We start from the raw sequence: 24,812 nt of genomic DNA on the forward strand, positions 1-24,812 counted from the left end.
TAAGAATACCCACAGCAACATCTTCCATGGAATAAAGTGTGCGTTGACATACATCACGAGTATGAGCGTTAGCTACTTCATTAGGTGCAATCATGTACTCGTCACTTGTACATGAACATAGTTGGTCCTTAAGACTCAGAATGGTATTAATAACTGAATTAAAAACTTTGTGGCTTTCAGTCATCTCTTTATTTAAAGCAAGTACTGTAACATCGATTGTGCTCAGATACTTCAACAAAAAACTAACTTTAACTTCATTCTCCCAATATACACCATTAGTCCATACCATTACAACGCGAGCTAATCATTCAACAATTGGATTAGCTTTGTAAACTTTACCTGGTATCTTCGAGGTGGGAGGGGGAGGCAATAGGTATAGGCAAGGCTAAGAAGAAGCATATGAAGAAATCGAATCGACAGGAACTCATAAGGATCAGGACACCATAGACACCATCCCAAATCCATTCGCTATATTGATATCATCAGGTGGTTCAGCATCGATGAGTGCAGGAAAAAATAGAAGCTCATCAAATGGCATAGGTATTGATGTTGATATGTTAGTTTCGAGGCAATCAAGTGCACTTGATTGAATAATGTGACAGAATTGTAGGCTTCTAAGAAATCCTACTAACATATCAATATCATGATGAGGAAAACTTCCTTAAGAACTGATAGAGGTACAATGCGGTATTACTAGCAATATTACAATAAACATGCTGGATTGCCTGTGGGGCAAATAGGACACCGTTAACTTCTTTGAGAAGAGCTGTTTTGTCAATTACTATCCAACTTGACTTTCCTTATTTCTGAGGAATAATATAAGACCCTTGTCACTTAAAGTGGTCAGAAATTCTAATAACACTGACATTTCTGAGGGAAGAAAAGGGTCATTGCGCTCTTTTAACAATGCACATAGCTCTTCTAAACTTATAGCCCACTTTTTTAAGAAGCTGTAAAAAGGAGTACTGGACATGGCAATAAAAGCTGATTTTGTTGGTCGATCAAGACAGCTTTACAGCTCTCAGAAAGCATAGAAATAAACTTTTTTACTCCTTTACCTCCTGGACGATGACATTCCATAGGTAGAAACCCATGGTATTCTTGTGAATGGTATAGCCTTCTTAGCAATTCCATCAACCAATCTCTGGATTGGTTCAATACTAGTAGTCAGCTCATCCAGTCGACTACCACAACAATGATTTTGTGATTTCATTGAGCTCTTCATTCCTTTACAATCTCCTCAATAAACTTAAACCAGTAATGAAGATACTTTTATGAGAATCTCCTCGTTTAAGATCAGCTGGAAAAGAACCAAAAATACACCAGAAGAGCTCAACATGAGGTTTTCAAGGACAGCAGCATGACTACTATAATATTCCCTACGACCACAAGATCATAGAGGACAACATTTCCTACTTCATGGCTTGTGGAGGTATGTGTATCAATACCAGCTGTTAGTGGTTCTACTGTGACACATTTGATGTATCAAAATTGTGATTGGCTGGTTTGTTAGCTCGGTCCATGATAAACTGCAGCAAGAGAACTTTTTCCAACACAATGTTACCACAGACAACTACCTTGCTGTAGGATTCCACAGGGAATCAGCTTGACACTGTTGAAATGGCGCAAACATTTTTAAAATCTCGAAACGATTGGTATTGTGGTGAGGAACAAGTTTCATTGGTGCTTGTCCATTGTTGTTCTTAGACATTGGATCAACTTTTCCAGAAGATAAAAGAAATTTGATGACACCAGTGGAGCCTTCGGAGCAAGCATTGTGTAGTGGTGTATTACCACTCTAGGAAGATTAGATAGCAACAAAGGTCTACAGTATTTACATTATAGTGTAGTAAATAACATAATTATAGGCTGTTTGTTGAATAAATGGCTACATTTTGTTAAGGAGATAGAATAAGAGACTTTTGAAAATGATATGCAAGAATCACATGTCATCAATTCATCATTCTACCTTTAAAAAATGAATATCAATATCTCTAAAAACTATGTTTACATATGTGTAGCATAATTCAGTTAGTTAATGTCAGTCTTATTTTCAAAACAAAAGTAAAAAAATTAAATTTATGCAGAATTAGTCATCACAGGATAGATGAGCTCCCAGTGTTTCATGTATGAACACATGTATATATGAGGCATAATTTAATATTATAATTATAATCTATTACAGCTTTTTTATATTTATAAATGTATTCCATAACAAATTTAGAGAGAATCAAAACATTCCAATTCAATTAACATAAACCTGAAAAATAAATACTCAAATGTTTAAAACCTTCAGGACACATTAGCTAGATGTATGTTTATAATGGGAATAGTCTTTATTAAGTTATATGAAATTGAGTTGGCCACATGGCTACTTTCCAAATATACAGTCTTAGAGAATGCAAAGTGTATTTAAACTTATGGCATCACCACAGCTGTTAATTCAAGCTTCTCTTTAGCATTTTGAACTTCTGTTCCAAATTTTTAAATTTTTTAAACTGGTCATGCTCATTTTAATCCATTATCTTCCAATGAAAAAGACCCAGTTTGAAAATAGACCTTAACATACACAGTAGATAATAGAACTCAATCACATATAAATAAATACTTTAATTTACAGAAGAAAGCAATCTATTGGCATAATATAACAGATAATAATGTTAAAAAATTTTTACTTATTTTCAATATTCATTTTTATTTCACCCAAACAAAAAAATGTATTAACACCAATTTATACAATATAAACCTAATTTATAACATACTCAATTATGTACAAATAGCAGTTGTCAATATATAACTTATATTTATACTCACCTTGGTTCTTCACATCAATGTGAACAGTACAAATTAAAAATAGCAGCAACAATATCAACATTGTTATGAAGAGCAGCCAAAATGCAAAGCTGTGTCATTGTTCTGAGAACAAAAGACAATATGACAATAAAATGTGACAATTACCTTTAATGTAGCAACAATGTAACTACATTATTTATTTATATAATGACATTGAATATCAGTGTACTTTAATGATGAAGTACATAGTATCTAACTTGTAATATTTTGTAATGTTGAATGTGACACAATGGATATGTATACCAATTTTAGCATTTTTATAAATATTATATCTACACTACCCTATCCTAATGGTTTGTTAGTAATTCTGATATAGCAATTTGTATATGTAGCATATAGGTACTTAGTTATTAATTTTAAACATTAACAAAACTTTTACGCTTTATTCCAAAGAGTTGGTGTACAAACTTTATTACTGTATATACAACACCACACTTACATAATTTTAGTCACACTGAATGCAAGTTTAGAAAAAGTGTGCCAATCACATACTTTAAATTTTACATGATAATATAAATGGTCGGTACAAACCTCATAACTTTAATTTCGTAATGGAAATTAAAGTTAGCTGAACCTTTATTTTAATAGTATAAGAATAGAACACTATCATTTAAAACTTGCAAGGACATCCCAAAACAATGAGCCATAGAATCAGAACTTAATATTTTGTAAAAAGCATAAACTTTTCACTAAATGTTTGTAAGCTGTGATTTTAAATACAATTGCTGTCAAAGAACATGCTAGTTTTCACATTAATATTACCATCAAGTTCTTTGGACTATTTTGGTATAAAAGAGAGAGTGTTTTATTGTAGCAGTAGAAACTATTCACAATAACACATGGTCCATAATGTATATAGGACTACTTGGTAACATAGATATTGGAAAAGTCATATGTATAAGTATACGCATATAACTGCGAGAGGATGAAGTTAGAACCATAATGGTCCATAATGTATATAGGACTACCTAGCAACATAGATATTGGAGTAGCTGTGCTGCCAGGCAATAAAAATAACTTTATATGTAAAAGTAATCATCAATAGCCTTGTTGGTTAAAGAATAAAATATTGCATATTCAGTGGAACCACCTTTAATACAGTCATTTTAATATTATATTATTATTAAATTAGCAGCAACATCTGAACATGTATTTATAAATGTAGGTACTAATGCTAATACTAATTAAATGGTCCATGATCAACTATACATAGCTAGCTAGGTGTGTAACTACTTTCTAAACAAATCTTAGTACATTGTATATATACTACTTCAATATAAAACTATGTATGTATATAATGATCAACATAACTGAATACATGTGTATTATAGTGAAATCTATGGTGTGAAAATAAAGTCTATAGACAATCAACAGATTATTTTCTAAACAATCATGTTTGCTGTCTATATATTATAGCAATTAAACTTTTATTTATTTAATTTTGTGGATGACTCTATACTGCCTAATTAACTACTGTAGATCGGGAAAGTTTTCATTGTTTAAAAAAATTCGAACATTACGAAAATAAATTACACGAACGTTATTACACATTGAAATATTTTAATGCACGTTTACGTCGTGGTGTTACAGTGTTTAAAGTGAATATGGCTTCTTTGAGATATCTGAAAAAAACAGCAATTGCTCGGGCAAATGAAAAGTTAGGGTAGCAGGGTTAATAAATTTCATACACGTCTCTTGTGTTCGAAATTTTTTTTAACACATTTTTTTTACATGAAACTTTTGTAATGCAAAAGTTTCCCGATCTACGGAATGACATTACAGCAATGAATTATTCAATTATAACAATGATAATATATTAATATAAATTCAAATCTACACAACTATTTCAGTAATAAACCAGTAACTAACTCAGCTTGATTGGTTAGGTTGCAAGAAAACAAAATATGTAAACAAAAACTAACATTTGGTATATTTCAGAAAATTCATTTAGACTAACTGCTTTATTTATTAAGTGTAAAATTAAGTAATAAAAATAACTTACATCATCTGTAGCATTTACATTTGCACCTTTTGAGATGGCATCAATTACTTCTGATAAGTTTCCTTCTTTGGCAGAATTAATTAGTTTGCTATTTACTAAAGTAAAACCAAAATACTAAATGCATACATAATGATTCCTCTAAACAAAGATAATTTAAATAAAATTTTATTATTTGTTGGTCAATTTATTCTGTTTTTCAGCAAGGATTATCAATTTGCACTAGTAATATATTTTACTGTAAATAATGAAAACAATAATAAATAAGAAACTCGGAAAAAATGTACTTGATTTTTGACTCTGTTAAAGCTTGTTCAAGTATAGTTTGATCCAGATTCAATGATTATATTCAGGATAAAAACATACTAACAAATGGGTTGGTGCCACTAAATAGCCTTGTAAATGAAAGGGCTTAAAGAAACATACCTTAGTAGTAATAATCTACTTAAAAGCTAAACAATATTCTATTGTTACTTGACGTATTTTTTAGTTTGAATATCATTATCACCTATAATTTAACAAACTGTGAGATTAATAATGGAGAATCTTATAAGGAAAGAAAACAAATAATAAGTAAACAACAATGAAAAAGAATCACAAAAAGCTTTAAAAACAAATTATATAATGCTGAATATAAAGGTCACTGATATATTGTCATGATAATGCAACTTATTTACCAGTATAGAGTCTACAAACCACCTATCAAACACAGTATAAGATGTAATGACATAAAACATGCAGTAGTTTTAATTAATAATAATCATATTAGAGCTTTTCTCAGGCTACTCAAACTAGACCTAGTAAGGTATTCTTGCAAGTACAGTTGCGTTTAACTTGTCATCTACTTTGAATTGTTTACAAATATCTACCAGAGTTAAACCCCAAAAATATGGACTACCACAAGAGAAGTAATTACTTTCATTAGTCTACATATACAACATAATGCACTGTACGGTCTAGATACACTTGGTAGAACCAGATTAAGTGGAAGACTTATATAGTTAAAATGGAACATTATAGACACTGCCTCTCTGAAGGAAACACAAGAAGGGCTGATTACACTTAAATAGTACTCAGTCCTGTCATTTTACTTACAGCAAAGTGTGGTACTCTCACTATTTTCCATGGCAACCACTATTGGCACAAACAGGATCCAACAAGAGTTTAGAAAGAAAGAAAAGACTAGCGACGGGAACACTGCCAGTGGATGCACAATGGTCCTGATGAATGTTTTAGCTTATTAATATCCTTTCTTGCCTTTGTCAACCATTTCATTAATTCAAAGTTAATTACAGAAATTGTGTGTTAAAGATTTCTTTTTCTCTTTACAAGCTGATACCTTATAGCTTTCATGTAACTGCTCTAACACTTTCTTGCTGAGTTTGTGAATAACAACTCTATCAACCTATATAGTATACAGTTTGGTTCAAGAGATAACTTATTACATCTTTAAAATACAGTTGTAACTCATAAAAATGTCATTTGCTCATCGTATTAAGTATAATGTTAAGACTTTGATAAGAATAGAATCATAATGGGAAACATTTTCTAACTAAATAATGTCACAGGTAGGCTACCTGAGTCATATTAAATTGCAAGATGCTCCTACACAGCTTGTATGCTCTAATTCAGTTTCTAAATAATGGCATCACTACATAAACCAATACTAGAATCTGCTTAATATACTAAGAAACAGCTAGTTTATCAACAGTTCTATTTTGAATGTTTTTAAGCACTTTGTTTCCATAGTGTTTATTAAGACCATTAGTTTATGTTAGGAGAATGCAAACCACAATTAGGAATGGTCATATGAGGCATTTATTATAAATAAAAGTTCAGATTCAGTTACTATGTTCCGTTTTTCTGTTGTTGTTTTTTTATTTACTAAGAATGAGACTAAGATTTTCTAAAGAACACATGTGACTGCAATTTTTAATATATTCTGATATTACATCCTAGAAGAAATTTGCATTAACTTAAGAAAAAACTTTAGATACCTGTACAGTGTGATATTACTGTAAAACATAACTTATACTTTGTATTTGTTTGTACTATTATTTCTTTTGTTTCGCTATCAAGTTTTTTACATGGTGAATCCATATAAGTTGGCTACAAGGTTGTTTTCATCCTATTTCTTTCAGTCATACATTGGCTACCGGGTTACCTGGCTACTATTCAAGATGTTAGTACAAGAAAAAGATCTCAGGTTTCAACCTTGGTCATGAATCTGGGAGAGCCTGGTGGGAAATTGGACATCATAGCAAAGTGTCATAGTAAACTCCTAGCCACAAGTCAGACCCCTCAGTCAACCTTAGATCCTTATCTACTGTCTCTGATGGGCTGGATGATTCGCCTACACCCAGTTTCACTTGCCTGGGAAAGTCAAACCAATGCATGACAGTCTAAGTAAATGGGTGTTAGATCTTCCTATGGAAGCTTTTAGACATAGGATATCTTTGTCAATTGTAAGTGAAACAAACCTATGATTCTATTTCTCATCCTGCATTCTCAAATGCAAACCTATCAATATTACTTTCAAGTATCTATACTGGAGAAAAAGAAACCCTCGTGATCCTGGGCATTTGTGATGTACACGTAGATACCAAATCACAGTCTCAGATTCTCCCCTTCTAGTCATGCATGGACACCACGGACTATACAGCTTCTATATGGTTATCATTGTGAAGGCAACATGTTGCAAGCACTTGCATTTTACTTAAGGTGAATGCTGAGTCTGTGGGAAATTGGACTCACATGTAAAAGTGTCCATAGTAAACTGATAGCCACAAGTCAGTCCCCCTCGGCCAACCTAAGATCTCTATCAACTTCTGATGGGCTGGATGATGCCTACACCCTGTTTACCTTGCCTGGGAAAGTCAAAACTATTGCTATGACATTCAAAGTAAAATAAGTGTTAAATTTCCTCCTATGGAACTAGGCATAGGGTATATTTGTGTCATTTTATCGTGAACAAACTTATGATTCTATTTTCTCATTCCACAACTCCCATTGCAACCTACCAAATATTACTCTAAGTACCTACACTTGAGAAAACCTCATGATCTTTGGCATTTATGATGTACGTGTAGATTACCCAAATCACAGTCTCAGATTTCTCCCACTCCTAGTCATGCATAGACACGGATTTTTTTTAAAGGCGTTTGGTAGAAATTGACTTGAAATAATTGAATTAGGACTGGAACGTATTCATTCCCTTGACAAACTCTATCACTCTCATAACACTTCTTGACAAGTATACTGACCTATTTTGAATAAACTGGGTACACCTCAAAGTACCAATCCACCTTAACTATTTGTGTATCCTTAGTGATTGTCTCAAAATACTTCAAAGCCAGACCTGTAGCATATAACCTAAAGAGAAAGTAGAAAAAGAGAACTCTTGACTACAAGAATTTGGTGGTTCATTACCCAGTTCATCATGTTGTTTTGGGCCAGCCCCAATTGTTCCTATTGTAAAAAAGACAACAAAGACACCTTGAAGAAATTACAAAGTTACTGTCAATGATTTCTAACTAATGATAGCCATTCATACATTTGCATTGAAAAAACATTTTGCAGCATTAAAGGTGCGGCGTTCTTCTCAAAACTTCATTTGGAGCCATGCCAACCAGCAGATACTTTTCCATAACACTCTATAAGCAGTATTGAAACTCATAATGGTTGCTTCCATATCAATGTCTACTGTTTAGGATTTCAACAACTATGGGAGGTCTTATTTTATGTGACTTACCTAATGTGTATATGATGATTTGTCTCTGGTATCAATGAAGAGAATCATCTACACAATCTCACCTGTGTACTTTCTAGACTGTCCCTCTGCAGTTACAAGTATTTATCTTGCAAACAATCATGGGTCCCATTATATGCCCTTCTATGGAAAAGGTGGTCCTTTTCCCCAGTGGTTATGGACAGAAGACACAAGAAAGTGCTTTCCAACAGGTCAAAGATATCCTTATTCTAATCACATCATTACTCGTACCATGTTTTGCAAAATGGTGGACTGTATCAGGTAAATCTTTGTATTGAAAATGTGTGATGCTCACGGTATGGCATTGGAAACTGTTCTGACCCATCATAATGTCAGATGACACGGAAACCATACAGCAGACTCTCACTCCTATCACTTAGAGCATCAAATGGGAACTCAGTGTTTTAAAAAAGTTGTTTAATTATCGGGTTTCTAATGTGATATTGACATGTATGCTAGAGACATAATGCAGGTCTCAATAACTTTTCATGAAACACATCCAGGAATTGGAAAAATTGAAAATGTTTAGAGCATTCATGTGTCTTGGTAGTGATTTGATTTGGATATCAAAACAAAAGTGCAAGCTTGCAATACTTCTAATCTACCACTTCGTGCCAGAGCACCCTTACACTTTGCGGACTTCCTGATAACCTTGGACTAAAGTTCATGTCAATCAGATGGATTGTTTTTCAGCAAAAATTTTCTTCATTTTAATAGACATGCATTCAAAAAATGGATCAAAGTTAACATTGTAAATTCTACCTCTTTGGAAGCTTGCCATCAGAAACTGAAGCAAATTTCTTAATGCATGGTTTACCAAAAAAACTAGTTTTCTGATAACAGAAACTGCCTTCACCAGTCATTACTTTCAGTTTTTATGAAGTTAATTGCAGTATACAAGCACATTCACACCTCTCCTTTATCATCTCAGTTCTAAGTGCCTTGCTGAACGGCAGTACAGACATTTAAACATGATTTAAAGAAACTAGAAGAGAATGGTTGAAGGTCTTTTAAATATTTATAACGTGATTCATGTTACCACCACACTCAACCAAAAATGGTCCCCTAGTAGAACTTTTTTTCTAACAGGTAGACATTTATGAACTCAATTACTTTTTTGTATTCACCCAGACCTTTATCGGTAAGGTATGTTAGCGTTGAAATAAACACAGAACCAATAAATTCCAATAAAAAGGTATTGTTCACATTAATATTATAGGACCACCTCAGTGGATTCAATTTCACGACGAAGTTATTCAAATTATTGACCAGTCTCATTTATAAGGATAAAAACCACAGCTGGACATTTTTTGCGTTGTCATGTCGAACAATTAGTCAGGATTCTGTGTCATTCAAAGTTGATAATTGGTTTTTTTTTTTTTTTTTTATGACTGGCCTTTCTCAAATTCAATAACAACAATTATTTACCCCTTCCTCTTTCTAATTGAATTCTAACTCATCACTTTTTCAACTGTCACTCATATGTTTTTGTTGTTCTATCAATCTCCATCATTCCACTCTCATGTGTTGTAAAACCAGTTACTTGGTTCAGCCCTTCATATTCTAGCTAGATGGGGGAGAGTGTGATATAACTGAAACACAAACTTATACTTTGTATTTTGTGTGTGATATTATTATTATTATTATTATTGTTATTATTATTATTATTATTATTATTATATTATAATTATAACAATTATCAAACAAGGTCAAGAAGGAGCATGGAAAAAAACTTGTCAAAATGTCATGGCAAAAATAGTTAACAATAAATTAAATTAAACATTGTCAATAGTTGATGGTCGACAGGCCAATTGAAGCTCCATCCACAATACCCCAGGCTTCTCCACTTTGATCTAGAACCCCACAGACATAAAATTGATGCTCGTAGAATTCCATGTTTATTCTTGCTCCGTAACCAGCCCATAACTGTGCGATTAAATTACTGTCCCCATTCAAAGCCAAACTGTCGCCAAGTTGTTTTAGGAATGTTTTCCTTCTCTACCAATCATTCCATCAAATTGAACAGCAAAATGGTGTAAATAATGCTCTCTCTCTTCACAAGCCTGACCATATTTCACTTTTTCTCTTTTTCGGCATTCAACAGAACTCACTAGGTGATTGACTCAAATAGGACTGGGCGTCAGGATCTGATACACGTACGTCAAACAACGCCTCAGCCTGAGGAAGCCAAACACCTCGTACCGACAAGTCAGCCACCAAAGCAGAATCATCACCACTGGCTTATCTTATCACTGGTTCCCGATCACATTACCCAATACTAAACTGGACATATCACTGATGATATCTCGAATTTCATTATGCCTGGCACAACCAATCCTAATTTTCTGCAAGACAGAGCATGTTCAAGAGTAAAGGGTAGCCAAATTCGTCACATAGATACGGGACATCAATAATGGTTTTTGTACCTGATGGCCATGGCATCCCAAAACTCTTGCGAGGACAAATCAAATTGACATTTTGTTAAAGGAAGTGCTGTTAGCCAACAGACCCTTCTCACTTTTAGCCCTGATATGCTCGTTGATGTATGTATCATATTGTTGAAGTAATATCTCAAACTATTCAGGTGTAAGGCCTTATTTGCTGCCAGGTACTTAATCATGAAGAACTTGAGCACACCAAGAGTTATGAAAGTCAACCTCAAACACGATCTCACCATTCTTAATACATTGTACCATCACATCAGTTGCCTTCCTGGAATGAGAAGAGAACAATCAGTGTAGCAGTAGGATTACAAAAACCCCCAACCCAATATCTCACTGGCAAAGAATACAGTTCTCTATCCACATTCGAGACTTCAAAACCAAGGATGGTTGGCAGAAAATGATCCTTAATAACTGCCTCCAATTCATCAAACAGTGAACTACAAAATGCAGATGTTACACGCTGAATATATGACCACTAAACTGTAAAGCTTCGTAAAGGCGGACATATGCACACTGTGGGTTGTGTTTCTGCCTATTTTAATCAACTGTTGACCGTGATATCCATCCATAACTGACTGTTTAATGAATGCATTCTTGCCCTCCTGATCTCCAATAATACGCCAAGAAAGCGTCTACTGGTGACAACATTAACTTCAGTATCGTCAAATACTCTTTTGCGCGTTGTAAGAACTTGAATCCACAACAAATAGGTTTTTTGAGGCTGAGGGAAATAACCGAGAGGAGGACCTAAAAACTTGTAGCTTATCAAACCACAATCTTAGTTTACTAACATCACCACATGCGGAGGCATTCATCTGCATACCAAACTTGATTCCATGTGAGCTGCACAAGGCATCTATTAATGGAAGTGTCCCAACTGCATAGGAAAAACCATAGAGAGTGGATCTCTCTCGTGGAATTGATGTACCGCATCATACCTTCAAAATGTTTCCGAATCAATATCCCACCTTCTTGATAGATGGCCATGTTCTACGTGTGTTCTTTGTAATGTGTTCTGCTGCAACATCTGTTGCTGAGCTTGAGCTAACTGAGCCATAGCTGCTGTAATGATCCATCTTTTGCTGTTCCTCCCTGATTTATGGTTTTTCTTCCTTTTCCTCTCTTAGCTCATACTGTCTCCTCGAAGCCGATCTGCTAATTGTTGGTCTTCTTGTTCTTGGCACTGTACAATTTCTGGCTCAAGCCTATAGATCACTGTCTGCTGTGGTTGTTATCCTCTTCTCAATTCGATTATGGTTTCTCTTTCAATTGATTCCAGACTAGGTCGTCGTTTATTTGTGCTATAGTAGTGTTTCTGCCATTGTCCTGGGAGGTTGCTCACAACTGTTCTTGCAGTTCCCACCATTACCACCAAATAGATCACGAAGAGATGTCTAGAAATTGGTTTTTGAAACTTTTAATAATAGTGAAAACAGTATAAACACAACAACCATGTGTGATCATTGGTTCTTTTTTTAGTCTTAATAAGGACCACTTAGTGTAGCTGGACCCGTTCCGATTTTCTATTGCAGTTGTTTCCCCGTAATTTAATTGGTGGGTTCATTCTTGATCCGGTTAACGAGGATCCACTGGTTCTGGCCTGATTTATTCTTGTTCCTTCACTCTGTACTTCGGATGCATGTCTTGCACCATTCACATTATCTTATATATAATAGAAAATTCAAGTATTATAACTCTTGTTATGATATCTACATTGCGTAGGGTTTTATTATATCACTGGCCGATATAAGGAAAACTGATAATAAGTTACTAAAGCAGGTTTGTGATGGTTTTATAGGAGATATGATAAACGTTACCTCACTAGTTTGTGACCCATCAAATGTAAAATAATGTTGTTCCGATAATTATAGTACACTAGTCTTGTTCATTTACGATTATCATTGCTTTGATCTTTTATAGGTGATGACCTTGGCAATCCTACTAAAGAATTAGATTCTCTTGCTGAAGGTGTGTTGAATGAAATTGGGATCCAATGCCACAAAGGTAACACAATCATCTTAATTTAAATATCATAGTTATTGTGATGTCATTGCATTAGCCTACCATTTTTGTTCAGATTTTTTATACTCTGTTCACATTAAAGAATGACCACTAACTCAGAGTTATAAGCCTGTATAGAAATGTGCTAATAGAAATGTTTACACCATTTAAAATACCTTACAGGCCTGTGCCTAACTAGAACGCTAGCTATCTGCACTGTGTGTTTGTCTATTGTAACATTTATATTTTGACAGACTTCCAACAGCTGGAGTATACATTGCATGACAGTGTGTCTAAGGGCTAGTCAGTATAACTATTCCTCCAGGGATATCTCTTGCAAATGGGTATAAGTAGGAAAGTCTGTTTTAAGACTGTTCCCGGATAGTCAATGTATCAAAGTATCCAGGATGATGACATTACTAAGGTGTCATCATCCTGGATTACTTTGATGAATAGTCGACTATATCACCAGTGTATCTTATGACTATCCCAATATGATCATAGTAACAACATCATCCAGGGACACTTGATAAATGGTGAAGCATACCACTGTCATGTCTTAAAAATTATGTTCAATATCATCAATGTACAAATGTTATCCGGGATAGTTTGACTTACAGGGTAAGTATGATGATGATGAATGATCTTTAAGACTGTCTCAATTAGCTTTTTTGTCAATTTATTTTAATTGGTATCAGTGAGTAATTTATTTGATTATTTGTTTAGTTCTTAATTATTTGTCTTATTATACTGTTATTTGGTGATCTATATTTGCATTTTCTTTTCTTATGTTGTCATAACTTTTTTATATTTTAGTCATATATCTCTTACTACTATTTTATTTCTACCATAACCCATTATTTGTTGTCTTTTTATCCCACTTTACTTATTTTCATTCTAACTAATTGTATTTTATTATAGAAGAAAGAATAAAACAATTTATTTGCAGTAAAAGATGAAATAATGATCATGTTTCATTTAAATTAGTCATAAAGCACATGTTGACTGTAGATTGTCATAGAAACACTATGTTGACTATAACTAGTCATAGAAGCAGTATGTTGTCTATAATTAGTCATACAAGAACTATATTGACTATAATTAGTTATATAACCACTATGTTGACTATAATTATGGTCAAAAAAATGTTTGTGAATTAAGATTAAAATGTAGTCTTGGCTTACCTAACTTGGTTCCACTCATTTATAAAATTTTACTACAGTCTACCATAGAATTTGTAGACTAGAATAATCTCTGGTAATTGCTGTTTCTGGCTGGGCATTGTTTTATTATTTAAACAATTTTACTGTTGTTGTGGATGAATTTTCTTTCTTATTGAGGATTAGTTTTCTTTCTTCCTTCAAGCATATTGTGAGTGATTTTTATTATTGTTCACCTGTAGGTATTCACTGGTATCATAATTTTATTAATTTAAACCCCAGCTAAAGTCACACAAGACCTTCTCTATACTCTAAAATAACAAGGTGACTACTCTCTTCGGAGATTAAAAGCAAACCTTCCTTACTTTAAAAAACTTGACAAGGTCCATTACATGTTGTACAACATTAGTTGGAATGTGCTAATTTTGCCAAAATTTTTACTCGCAGTCCATCTATAGGTAACTATAAAATATACTGACAAGGACAACCTTAGAGTTTGTTTCATGTTTAAGGTTATTGAGTTTAGATTTATGGCTTAAAGTCTAAATCCCTAAACGTTGACCATTAAAAACATAAGACTGGCCTTTCAGTATGATGATTATCCATGGCTGCTGGTAAACATACACCTTGTAGTTGTTATAGGTCAAATAACACTTCAATTAAGGTTTAGTGACCACTTGACTTACCAGTATATCATGCAAATGTTTATCTCAATCAGTTCATGCCTGGTTTTCCCAACTCCATTATTGCTATTAATTAAGTGTAAAAATATAAAAAATGCCTACTGCTTAACAAAAGCAACAAATAAGTGTTATTTTTGGTTGATGCGAGCTTCATAAACTCAACTATCAATAATTTTTTTGATTTGGGCATTAGTATACTAGTAATGTCAATTCTCTAGTTGAACGATCTCTCTTTATGTGCTCGTTATTTGTTAAAAGCTTATGATTTTAAATAATGCATGATTTATTAAATAAATAAGAAGGAGTTATAAATTATTTTAATAATAATGACTTATTTAACGATAATTTCCAATTTTGATACAAACCGTGGGACCAATACAGAAAGATAGGAACCAATTCAATAATACATATTCTGGTGGTTATATTATATTTGTGATTGGTTAGTTTCATTTAAAGATTGTTAGACTTTGGTTATAATTAGGAGTAAGTACCACTATAACATTGCCAGGATATGTAATCTAGGTAAGACTCTACCTTTCATAGAACTGTGCTGAGTAAATTTGTACTTACTGAGTGAAACCATCGTTGACTTAGCAAGACTTTTATCTTACACTTTTCTTAGAATGTTGATATTTATGCCTGATGTAAATGTTGTACTTAGTTGTCTGAAGGACCAATGTTTGACTATCCAAACTTTATATTATTAATATCCATACTCTTTTTTCTTAGAATGTTGATCTATAACTGACAATCTGACATGATATAAATGCACTTGGTGACATTTTGATACATTAAATTTTGACAGATATATATGCATTGATTCCTAGTGCAGATGAGCAGTACTATTATGTAGAATAAAGCAAGGAAACGGAAAAATATGAACATTTTGGTAAAGCTCTATACATTTATAATAAACAAAATTTGATGTTGATGCCTTTGTCCAAGTCACTTTTATCCTCCTTTGTGTGAAGTACAAGAAACTATGTGAGGATATGGTCAGATGAAGGATAATTTATACTAATGATGTGTATCACTCAAGCAATTATAACGGCATCGTTTGCTAGTCAAATTAGTATACATGACTAGAGTTCCACACAAATACATATATGAGCATTCCTCATGTGACCGGATATAAATTACGAAGATTCGCACACAACAAACTGTTTTTATTGCATTTGTTCTGATGGCACTGCTAATCACTGGACAGTAAAACCAGATGCAGAAGCGGCTATTAAGGTTAGTTTTATGCATTTCTTTAGGTAATATCATCCAATTTTCACAGCATATTTTCACAAAGGGCATTGTACATGCTTGGAATTACTGGGTACCTTTCTATTATACCTATAACTCTTATGAAATACTGATATTTTTGATATAAAATTGTTGCATAACAGAATTCATTGAGTACAATTTTGGCCATCATAGTGGCAAAAATCAAAAAAGTTAAATGTTTCTAATTATATTTTGGTTAAGAAAGATCAGCATAATTATTGTTAAAGATAAATATATTAAAGTAAACTATATGTATAACTACTATTTATGGAAAAACAATTTTGGTGGCACATCATTAATTTTCACATACACCAATGTTTTTTTATCAATTGAACTACGTTAAAAATGCTTTCAATGATTCCTTTTGTGTCTTTATTTTTGTACACGCTATAAACCACATATAATGTAGGAAAGTATAGAAGAGATATTCAGGCAAACATTTTGTTTCCAGCAGGTATTATTAATTTCCATATCTCACAGATATCATTAACTGGCCCTGCTTCTATTCCTCCTGTGACTGTTAATGAAGCCTTTAAACAAACTGTCTCAAAGTTTGGACATCGTCCTGCTCTCAAAGTGAAGCGTGATGATGTATGGGTAACCTGGACGTATAATCAGTATCTTGATGATGTGGAAAAGGCAGCAAAGTCTATGATCAAGCTTGGGTTGGAAGCTCATCATGGAGTTCCTATTTTAGGTTTCAATTCTCCGGAGTGGTTTATCACTTTCATGGGATGCTATAATGGTATGACTGTATTCATTCATCACATAATATCATTGAAAATATTATAAATACCTAAAGTATAGAATAACTTACCTTTTATAGGCTGGTGGTATTGCTGCTGGTGTCTACTCTACTAACAACCAATGGTAATGGCACATCATTTCTTACATGTATATGAACCTTCTTAGATGTAATAAAATCTGATAACTACTGGTTTCCTAACTTGATAAAAATATTAATACTCAGTACAAAGAAAACAATAGTGTTATAATGTATTGAAGTGTTATTAAAGTCTAATCATATTTACTTTGATATTATAAATCAGTTTAATGTCTTAATTGTTTTCCTTGTCATTATTGTCATTGGATAATACAGCTATATAGTATTGTAGCACTGATTACAGACTTGTGCTGTATAAACAGGAAGTATTGTTGATTAATTTGGTATCATAATTACATCTACTTGTAACAGGCTTAGCAATATCATTTAGGTATAACAGTGGTTTATTTATGGCATAGCTTTGTGTACTACTGTAGTATGAATGAAATGATCACCTGTTAATTGACATTAAGAAAAAAAACCTATACTGATGTCACAGTGATCTTCCTTTCTTTCAGAAACTTGCCAATATATAGCTGAAGTTGTCGTGCTCAAATGTTTTTTTGTGAGTAACGATATACAACTGGATAAGATATTTGGAGGTATTAACATTAATGTGAATTATACCATGTTATGTCTTAATTGACCAATCAGATTGCTATATATCAGGTCAATTAATATCTTATACATCTCTTGGAGGGCTGTATTATTTTTTATGTACTCTTTTCTGAAGTTATGATAATCTATGGTTTTAGCAAATCAGTATGACCACTGGTCTGTGATCATTGGTGTATAATCACATATCTACTTCAAACTCAGTGTATAACATATTTAAGAGTCTTTGCACATCGTATGAATTCTTGCAAGGCTTACAAGATTTTACAAAATCTTGCTGGGATTTTTCATAGGGCCAAGTACAGACAAATTCAATAGTGAATGACAGAATCATGCTTCCATTGTTTGTTATATAGCTTTTAATTTGTAAGCAAACATTTGTACAAAATAAACAACATTCATTATTAATTAAAAAGCCAATGAACTACATGTTTTGGCAGAACTCCAAGTTTGTTGGTAATTGTAAGTTAATTAGTCTAGCATACTGATCTGAAGAATCAACAATTATTACTCAGTTGCTTTATAATATTTCCTGGGAGAGCCCATAGCTATGACTAATGCTATTGTATGGGGTAAAGTAACATCTAAAAGTATTCTTTATGATGTTGTTAGTTGGTGTGTTCTCTACATATGTTAATTCATCTATATGGACTGTACTTATTATAAATTGTAATGCTTGAAGTGTAAAATCATTTGATATGTCTTAACACATAATATGCAAATTTAGTTTACAAGAAGTCATATTGTGATAATGTGCTAAAGTATGGGTGGAATTTGTGGTTTAGACAATCTATCCTTAATTGAGTTAGGTCACGGTCACTCTTTGAGCTTCAGTTCTAATCTTTATAGTTTTTTTTAGGTAATTATGGCAATGTAGAGATAGTCTGAGTTGTTCATTGAGTGTATTGACTAGAAACACCAAATATCTCATCAATAGGTGATCAGAAGTTATCAGTAGCATGCAATGTTTTTGACACAACAGTACCTAAGTAACAACACTTTGCTAGCTAAACATTTAATTTTTTTCCTCTGTCACTTTCTTGTATTACATGATAACAGAAAACTAAAAAGATTTTAGCTATCATTTTCATTGAGGTGACGTAGTTTAATATCAAACCTATTTTGAACTATTAATGAAATAATAACAAACAAATTTAATTTAAAAATAACAGTTACTTTGAATAAAAGCAAATAAGTGTTGTTTTTAAAAGTAATGACTAAATTTTGACACTATATATGTTTAATGTTCATTTAGAAAAAAACAAGTGAAAAATACAGGGACCATCATTCCTACACAATATAAACATAATCAAAAGAAATGCACAATTATATCACAATTTATCCAAAAGATATTAATAGGACTATGTTTCAAATGTAGTTGTGCCTGTGCTATTATGTGGAGATGATCCAACTATCATGAATACCATTCCTACTATCTTGTTTGCATTCTTGTAAGTACTGATGCTAGCTATTTCTAATTTTCATCCTTTTTTTTTCTTGTTATAATATTAGGTGAAGGATCGTTTACCTCATCTCAAGACTATTATACAATATCTTCCTGGACCTGTTATACCACGTATGAAAGAAGTTGTGTTTATATCTTGGGAAATTCTTAGACCTGGGAAAGGTAACAATATATAGTAATTGCTACTTGACTTTTTAATGTTAACAACTGATATAAAGATATGTATATATATTAAAAATGTTGGCTGTGAGAATAAGTGTAGTTAGTCATGTCACTATAATATGGGTAGTTGGAAGCTATCTGTTTGTTGCAAGTGTTAGTGGATGTATTACTGGGTACACTGATTTGTGTGTGTACAAAAAGTGTGTTTTTGAAGGAAGGATGCATCGTACAATAAATTATACCTGAGCTACTACATACTGTATCTTTGTGTTGTCTAAAGTTCTCATGTCACAGTATGTGCATGTTTGTTCCAATTTTATGTAGGATATGCCTGATTTTGAGTTGTCTAGGAGAATTGATGCTCAGAAGCCAGGTCATTGTGCTTCACTTATTTATACGTCAGGAACAACTGCCTCTCCCAAAGTAAGCAGCTGTGACATTTGACAGAAGACATACTATAGGAAATATATAATTATATTGAAGTAGAGGATGGTTCTGAGATTTTTACTAAAGGCCAACATTTATGTACTTTTGAAATAGGTGTTTGTTAAATACCATAGTGTCTGAAGAGGTCTATACTTTGACAAATGTATACCTACAACTGGGGCTTGTTGTGTTTATAATTAACATTAATTAATGACATTAAAATGTGTTAGTGAATTGTAAAGCTTGAACAATAGAGTATCCTGAAATGTCAAAGCATAATATAGTACTTTTGCAGTGTTACATAGAGGTATATAAGAGATGTTTTTAACATCTAAAGCTACTCTCTGATATTGTCAATTGATAACATGTGTATTATGACATATATTTCCTTAATCTTTATATAGTTTATTTTGAAATTAACTTTGTTATAAGCTTGTTAGTATGTTTAGCATCCTTTATTTATTTGTACTTTGCAAATGTATAGCCTGATTTGGTACAAGTTATCAATCACCCAATTAATAGGTTAATGGCTTAAAGACCTGCTACTACCTTTTTTTTTAGTGAAGCCTAATTATAAATTTCCACCAATGAAATTGATGGTGTAATTTTGTCAATATAGATTCCTTCATGTTTTTATCCATTTACTGTTTCTTTTTGTATAGGGAGTGATGTTGAGTCATGACAACTTAATATGGACTGCTGTTGCAATGTCCCATGCTTACAGCGTCAGTGAAGTGAGCTTTTAAACACATCTTTTTGAATTAGCCCTTTTGATAGATATTATTAGATACTTGTACTATTTTATGCCATACTTGATCAATCATTAGTTTCAGTTCAATAAGTAACTTATGGTTCTTTCCAGAGAGGTATATAAGTTCTTATACACTCTTTTCTGAGGCAATGATCTCCAATGTTATTGCAAATAGTTGCCTTATTTTTAAATAAAAATTATTAAAATTTAAAGTGATTAGTAATAAATATATCACCAATATTAAAATTTACCCAGCTCAAGAATGTTTGTATATAGAATACAGTGTTCCTCAAGGATGAAGCAAGCAAAGTGTTAGATTTAAAGAATGAACTTGATAATGCTGAATAGGCTGATGGTAAATTTCTGTGATAGTTTTGCAAGGTCTTCCTAAGGTGGCTGGCCTTTTGAGACTGTTTTTAGCGGTTCAATTTTCCAGTTGATGGGAATCCATTTTAAGTAAAAACTTTTCTATGAGCTTAAACACCTTTGTTGATTTTGGTGTGTAAATGTCTGTTCAGAAGTAACAATTATTGCTACTAAATCAAGTTTGAATCTATAGCTAATTGGTATAATGCTTGGGTGAATATGAAAGTAAGGAGTTAGGCTAAGGAAGGTGTGGCACTCTAGCTGAATAGTCTCTGTATGGAGGATTTTAGAACATTTTGGATCACCTGTAAGTTCCAGATATCTCAAAAGAGTCATCTTTGTTGCATCCACGCTCTCTACACTTTAAGCTCTTCAACACCACGATGTAACACATACATTACCTACTGTAAATATTTCAATCTGTAATAATGTTAGTGTGTTTAATTTTTATACATGGTTCAGTGTTCAAACTTTTTTTAACATTGAAACTTTCCCAATCTATGGGTATCTTGACCCATCCAAAGCAACAGATGCAATGTATCTAACACAGTAACTGATTAGTCAACATAGTACAAGTCAGTTACATATCTAGATCTTGTTAGCTATGTGATTTATGTACCTCTAGCCTGTGCTCATTGATGTATTAATTACATATCTACCTTGACCTTTGGTGTATAACTTGTACATGTATGAACATTCTAATGAGATTTTTAAATAGTACATAATAAACATGTATTGTTATTTAGGAATTTCGTATTGTCAGTTTTCTACCATTGAGTCATATTGCTGCTCAGATAGTGGACATTATGTCTTCTGTTGTCACTGGTCTTTGTGTTTACTTTGCTAAACCTGATGCACTTAAAGGCAGTCTTAAAGAGACTCTACTGGATAATATGCATTATAAAATTGCCTTATTTCCTTGTTACTTTACAGGAAGTTCGACCCAATTTGGTTGTATTTGTACCTCGTGTTTGGGAAAAGTTTAAAGAAGCTATTGAGATTCAGACAGCTGAAGTAAAAGGAGTTAAAGCATTTATCTTGGAAAAATCAAAAGTAATGTTTATTGTCATCATTATAATTATTGACCTAATATTAATGTATAATCTCAATGTTATGTTGCTATAATGAACCTATCTGTTTGTTGTTGACATAAAATGTTTGTTAACATTGAACATTTTTGTCCCTCAATAATGTTTAGTTATCTCATGTTAGGATATTGGAAGAAGAGTTATAACAATCGTTATCTGGGGGAGGTGCTGCATGGGGTTACTGGCTAGCTAATAGGTAATCATCATTGAAAGGAAGTGTACCTTCATATCATCTATATATACATTAATTATGACGTTTGCAGGCCTAAATTTTTTTATTTAGTTATTATTCTATTTCACTCTGTGTGCCATATCTGTTATACATATAATAGGAATTGATTGATGTATTATTGGTTGTAAATATACCACTCAAACATAGCTGAGTTGTTTGCCTTTTAAAAGCTATACAATTCTTTATAGACAAGTAAACAGAATTACATATATACGGTTTGTATAAAACATAGTAAATGAAGATATATTTTCTATACTTTTGTAATGAGAATGTTTGTTTTTTCTTTCGCTAAATTAAGTGTTAGTTTTTGTTTCTTATAGCCTTGTATTCAAGGGTATTCGTGAAAAACTAGGATTGGATCAATGTCATTTAACCGTGAGGATTACCACAGATATCATAACTATATATTTTGTTTAAAGAGAATTTGTACAGTCATTAATTTATATCCTATTCAAAAACTCCTCCCTCTAATCTTCCTAAAGGAGTATTATTGTTCAACTAGCATTTGTTGAATTGCTTCTTAACTGGCACTTTCTGATGTTTGAGAAGTCGTACATAATTTAAGAATCATTTTATTGTTTTTGAGATAAGTTTGTACTGTCCATTGCCCTTATTGTAAGTGAATTTGAAGTGATGATTGAGTAACATTGCAGTTACTTACAGTAGGCATTTATGTACTGACTTACTTAGTGATACAATGTCTACTGTCATTATGAAAATATAAATTTGTTTGGTGTACGTTTCTAGGGTTCTGGAGCTGCTCCTTTGCCTACTCCAGTGAGTGACTTCTTTGCTAACTTTGATATTCCTATATATCAGGCATATGGTTTGTCTGAAACAACAGCAACAGGTTGTCAAAATACACTAGGTAAACAATACATATTTCATCTGTACTTTGGAGGGTTGTCTAACCAAAAACTAAGTACTAGTTTGCTAACCAAAACTGTTAGCTAAGAAGGGAGTAGCCCAAGGTATACAAGATTGACAGTTGACACAAGTGTCTCACTCCACTTTTTTTTAATTTGATGGACTTTACATTTTTGTACAATAAATGGGACTAACTTCAGCGTCATATTTATAATTTCATTGACTATGTCTCCTCTTAAATTCTTACAAGCATCTTGCAACTTCCTGTGTTGATAGGATGACAGGATAAGCATATCTGTGTGGAGTGTTTTATAAAAGATGTTATAGTAGTTGTGATGCTTTTACTATGACTGTTGTTTGTAATAATGGACATGTTATAAAAGTGAATTTCCCCAACAACTCTCAAAATCAAATGTCAAAATGTCTCAACATTGTTTTGATGGTATTTTCATTGCTGTTTTAGAGCTAATAAAAACGACAATATTGCTTTTGATACTTGCACTAAGATTTGTGGATTGCAATATTTATTGACTGTTACAGTATTTGGTAAAATTTAGTTTATTGCTTTGTTGCTTATGACAAAGTAATACAAGAACTAGACATAGATCTGTATGGAGGTATGTTACCTCTAGTGTAAACGTTGTAGGATTACCTGACATGTAGATCAATCAACAGCAAGTTGAATGAAGTTCTGAAGTAATAGTTGAGTATTGTTGCTGACACATTTATACTCTGTTCATGTTGAGATATACATTTAGTATTAACTAATTATATTTGTTTACTTTCTCTTTAGATAAATTCAAACAGACTTCTATTGGGCATCCACTTATGGGTAGTGAGGTTAGAATTGATAGTCCTGGACCTAATGGTGACGGAGAAATATGTCTTCGTGGACGTCATGTGTTTATGGGATATCTTAATGATGAAGAGAAATCCAAGCTTGTATTGATGAAGATGGTTGTTTTCACACAGGAGATATTGGAAATATGGATGATGATGGTATGTTCAATAAAGTATGTTCAATAAAGTTACTATGATTTGTTTATCAAAATAATGTCACAGAATATATTCACAACATTTAATATGTAAAAGGAATAGATTACAGATTAAAAATGGACATTACTATTTACCCAAAAGCCAGTATGATACCCAAATGTCAGGGAGAGTATTATAGAACTTGTGATAATTTACTCTTCTAAGTATTATGAGCAATGAAATAATTGAATTTCAAGTTTTTAACTGGCTTAGAAGTTAATTTGCAATGTTGCTACAATAGTCTCTAACTGTTGAAAAGAAAGCACAGGTATTGTGAAAGTTAGACTAATTGGACCTATGTCCATGACACACATTTATGTATTATTGTGACTTATAACTGACCAATTATTTATAAATTGTAATTTACATGTAGTGCTACACTATAATAGAAAATTCAAGTATTCATTATTTTTATGACTCATTTCATGATACTACATTACATAGGGTTTTATTATATCACTGGACGTTCTAAGGATCTGATAATTACTAAAGCAGGAGAAAATATTGCACCAGTACCTATTGAAAATGTAAGTACAATAGAAGGTACTATATGTTTTATTGTAATACTAAACACTTATCCATCCTATGAATACAATGTTAGTTTGATTTTATTTTATTATATTATTTTTCTTCTTCCAGCGTATGTTAAAGATGATGCAACTTCTAAGTCATGTGATGGTTATAGGAGATGAGCAACGTTACCTCACTATGTTTGTAACCATCAAATGTAAGGTAATGTTGTTTTCTATAATTATAGTACACCTATGTCTTGTTCATTTGTAATTATCATTGTTTTAATCT

General features: G+C 32.5%; 1 protein-coding gene across 1 annotated transcript in view; it reads left to right on the forward strand.

Annotated features, from left to right (window-relative positions):
* LOC121391886 (long-chain-fatty-acid--CoA ligase ACSBG2-like) overlaps positions 1–24,812 on the forward strand; it is a 62,298-nt gene that overhangs the window by 34,807 nt on the left and 2,679 nt on the right. Inside the window, 11 exon segments of the mRNA XM_041523357.1 lie at positions 17,008–17,047; positions 17,520–17,569; positions 19,571–19,669; positions 20,335–20,406; positions 21,536–21,662; positions 21,709–21,842; positions 22,857–22,935; positions 23,770–23,910; positions 23,913–23,975; positions 24,456–24,538; positions 24,651–24,743. Of these exon segments, the coding sequence (XP_041379291.1) occupies positions 17,008–17,047; positions 17,520–17,569; positions 19,571–19,669; positions 20,335–20,406; positions 21,536–21,662; positions 21,709–21,842; positions 22,857–22,935; positions 23,770–23,910; positions 23,913–23,975; positions 24,456–24,538; positions 24,651–24,743 (981 nt within the window).

This window comes from Gigantopelta aegis, unplaced genomic scaffold (genome assembly GCF_016097555.1).
Source record: "Gigantopelta aegis isolate Gae_Host unplaced genomic scaffold, Gae_host_genome ctg3061_pilon_pilon:::debris, whole genome shotgun sequence".
NCBI classification, from domain to species: domain Eukaryota; kingdom Metazoa; phylum Mollusca; class Gastropoda; order Neomphalida; family Peltospiridae; genus Gigantopelta; species Gigantopelta aegis.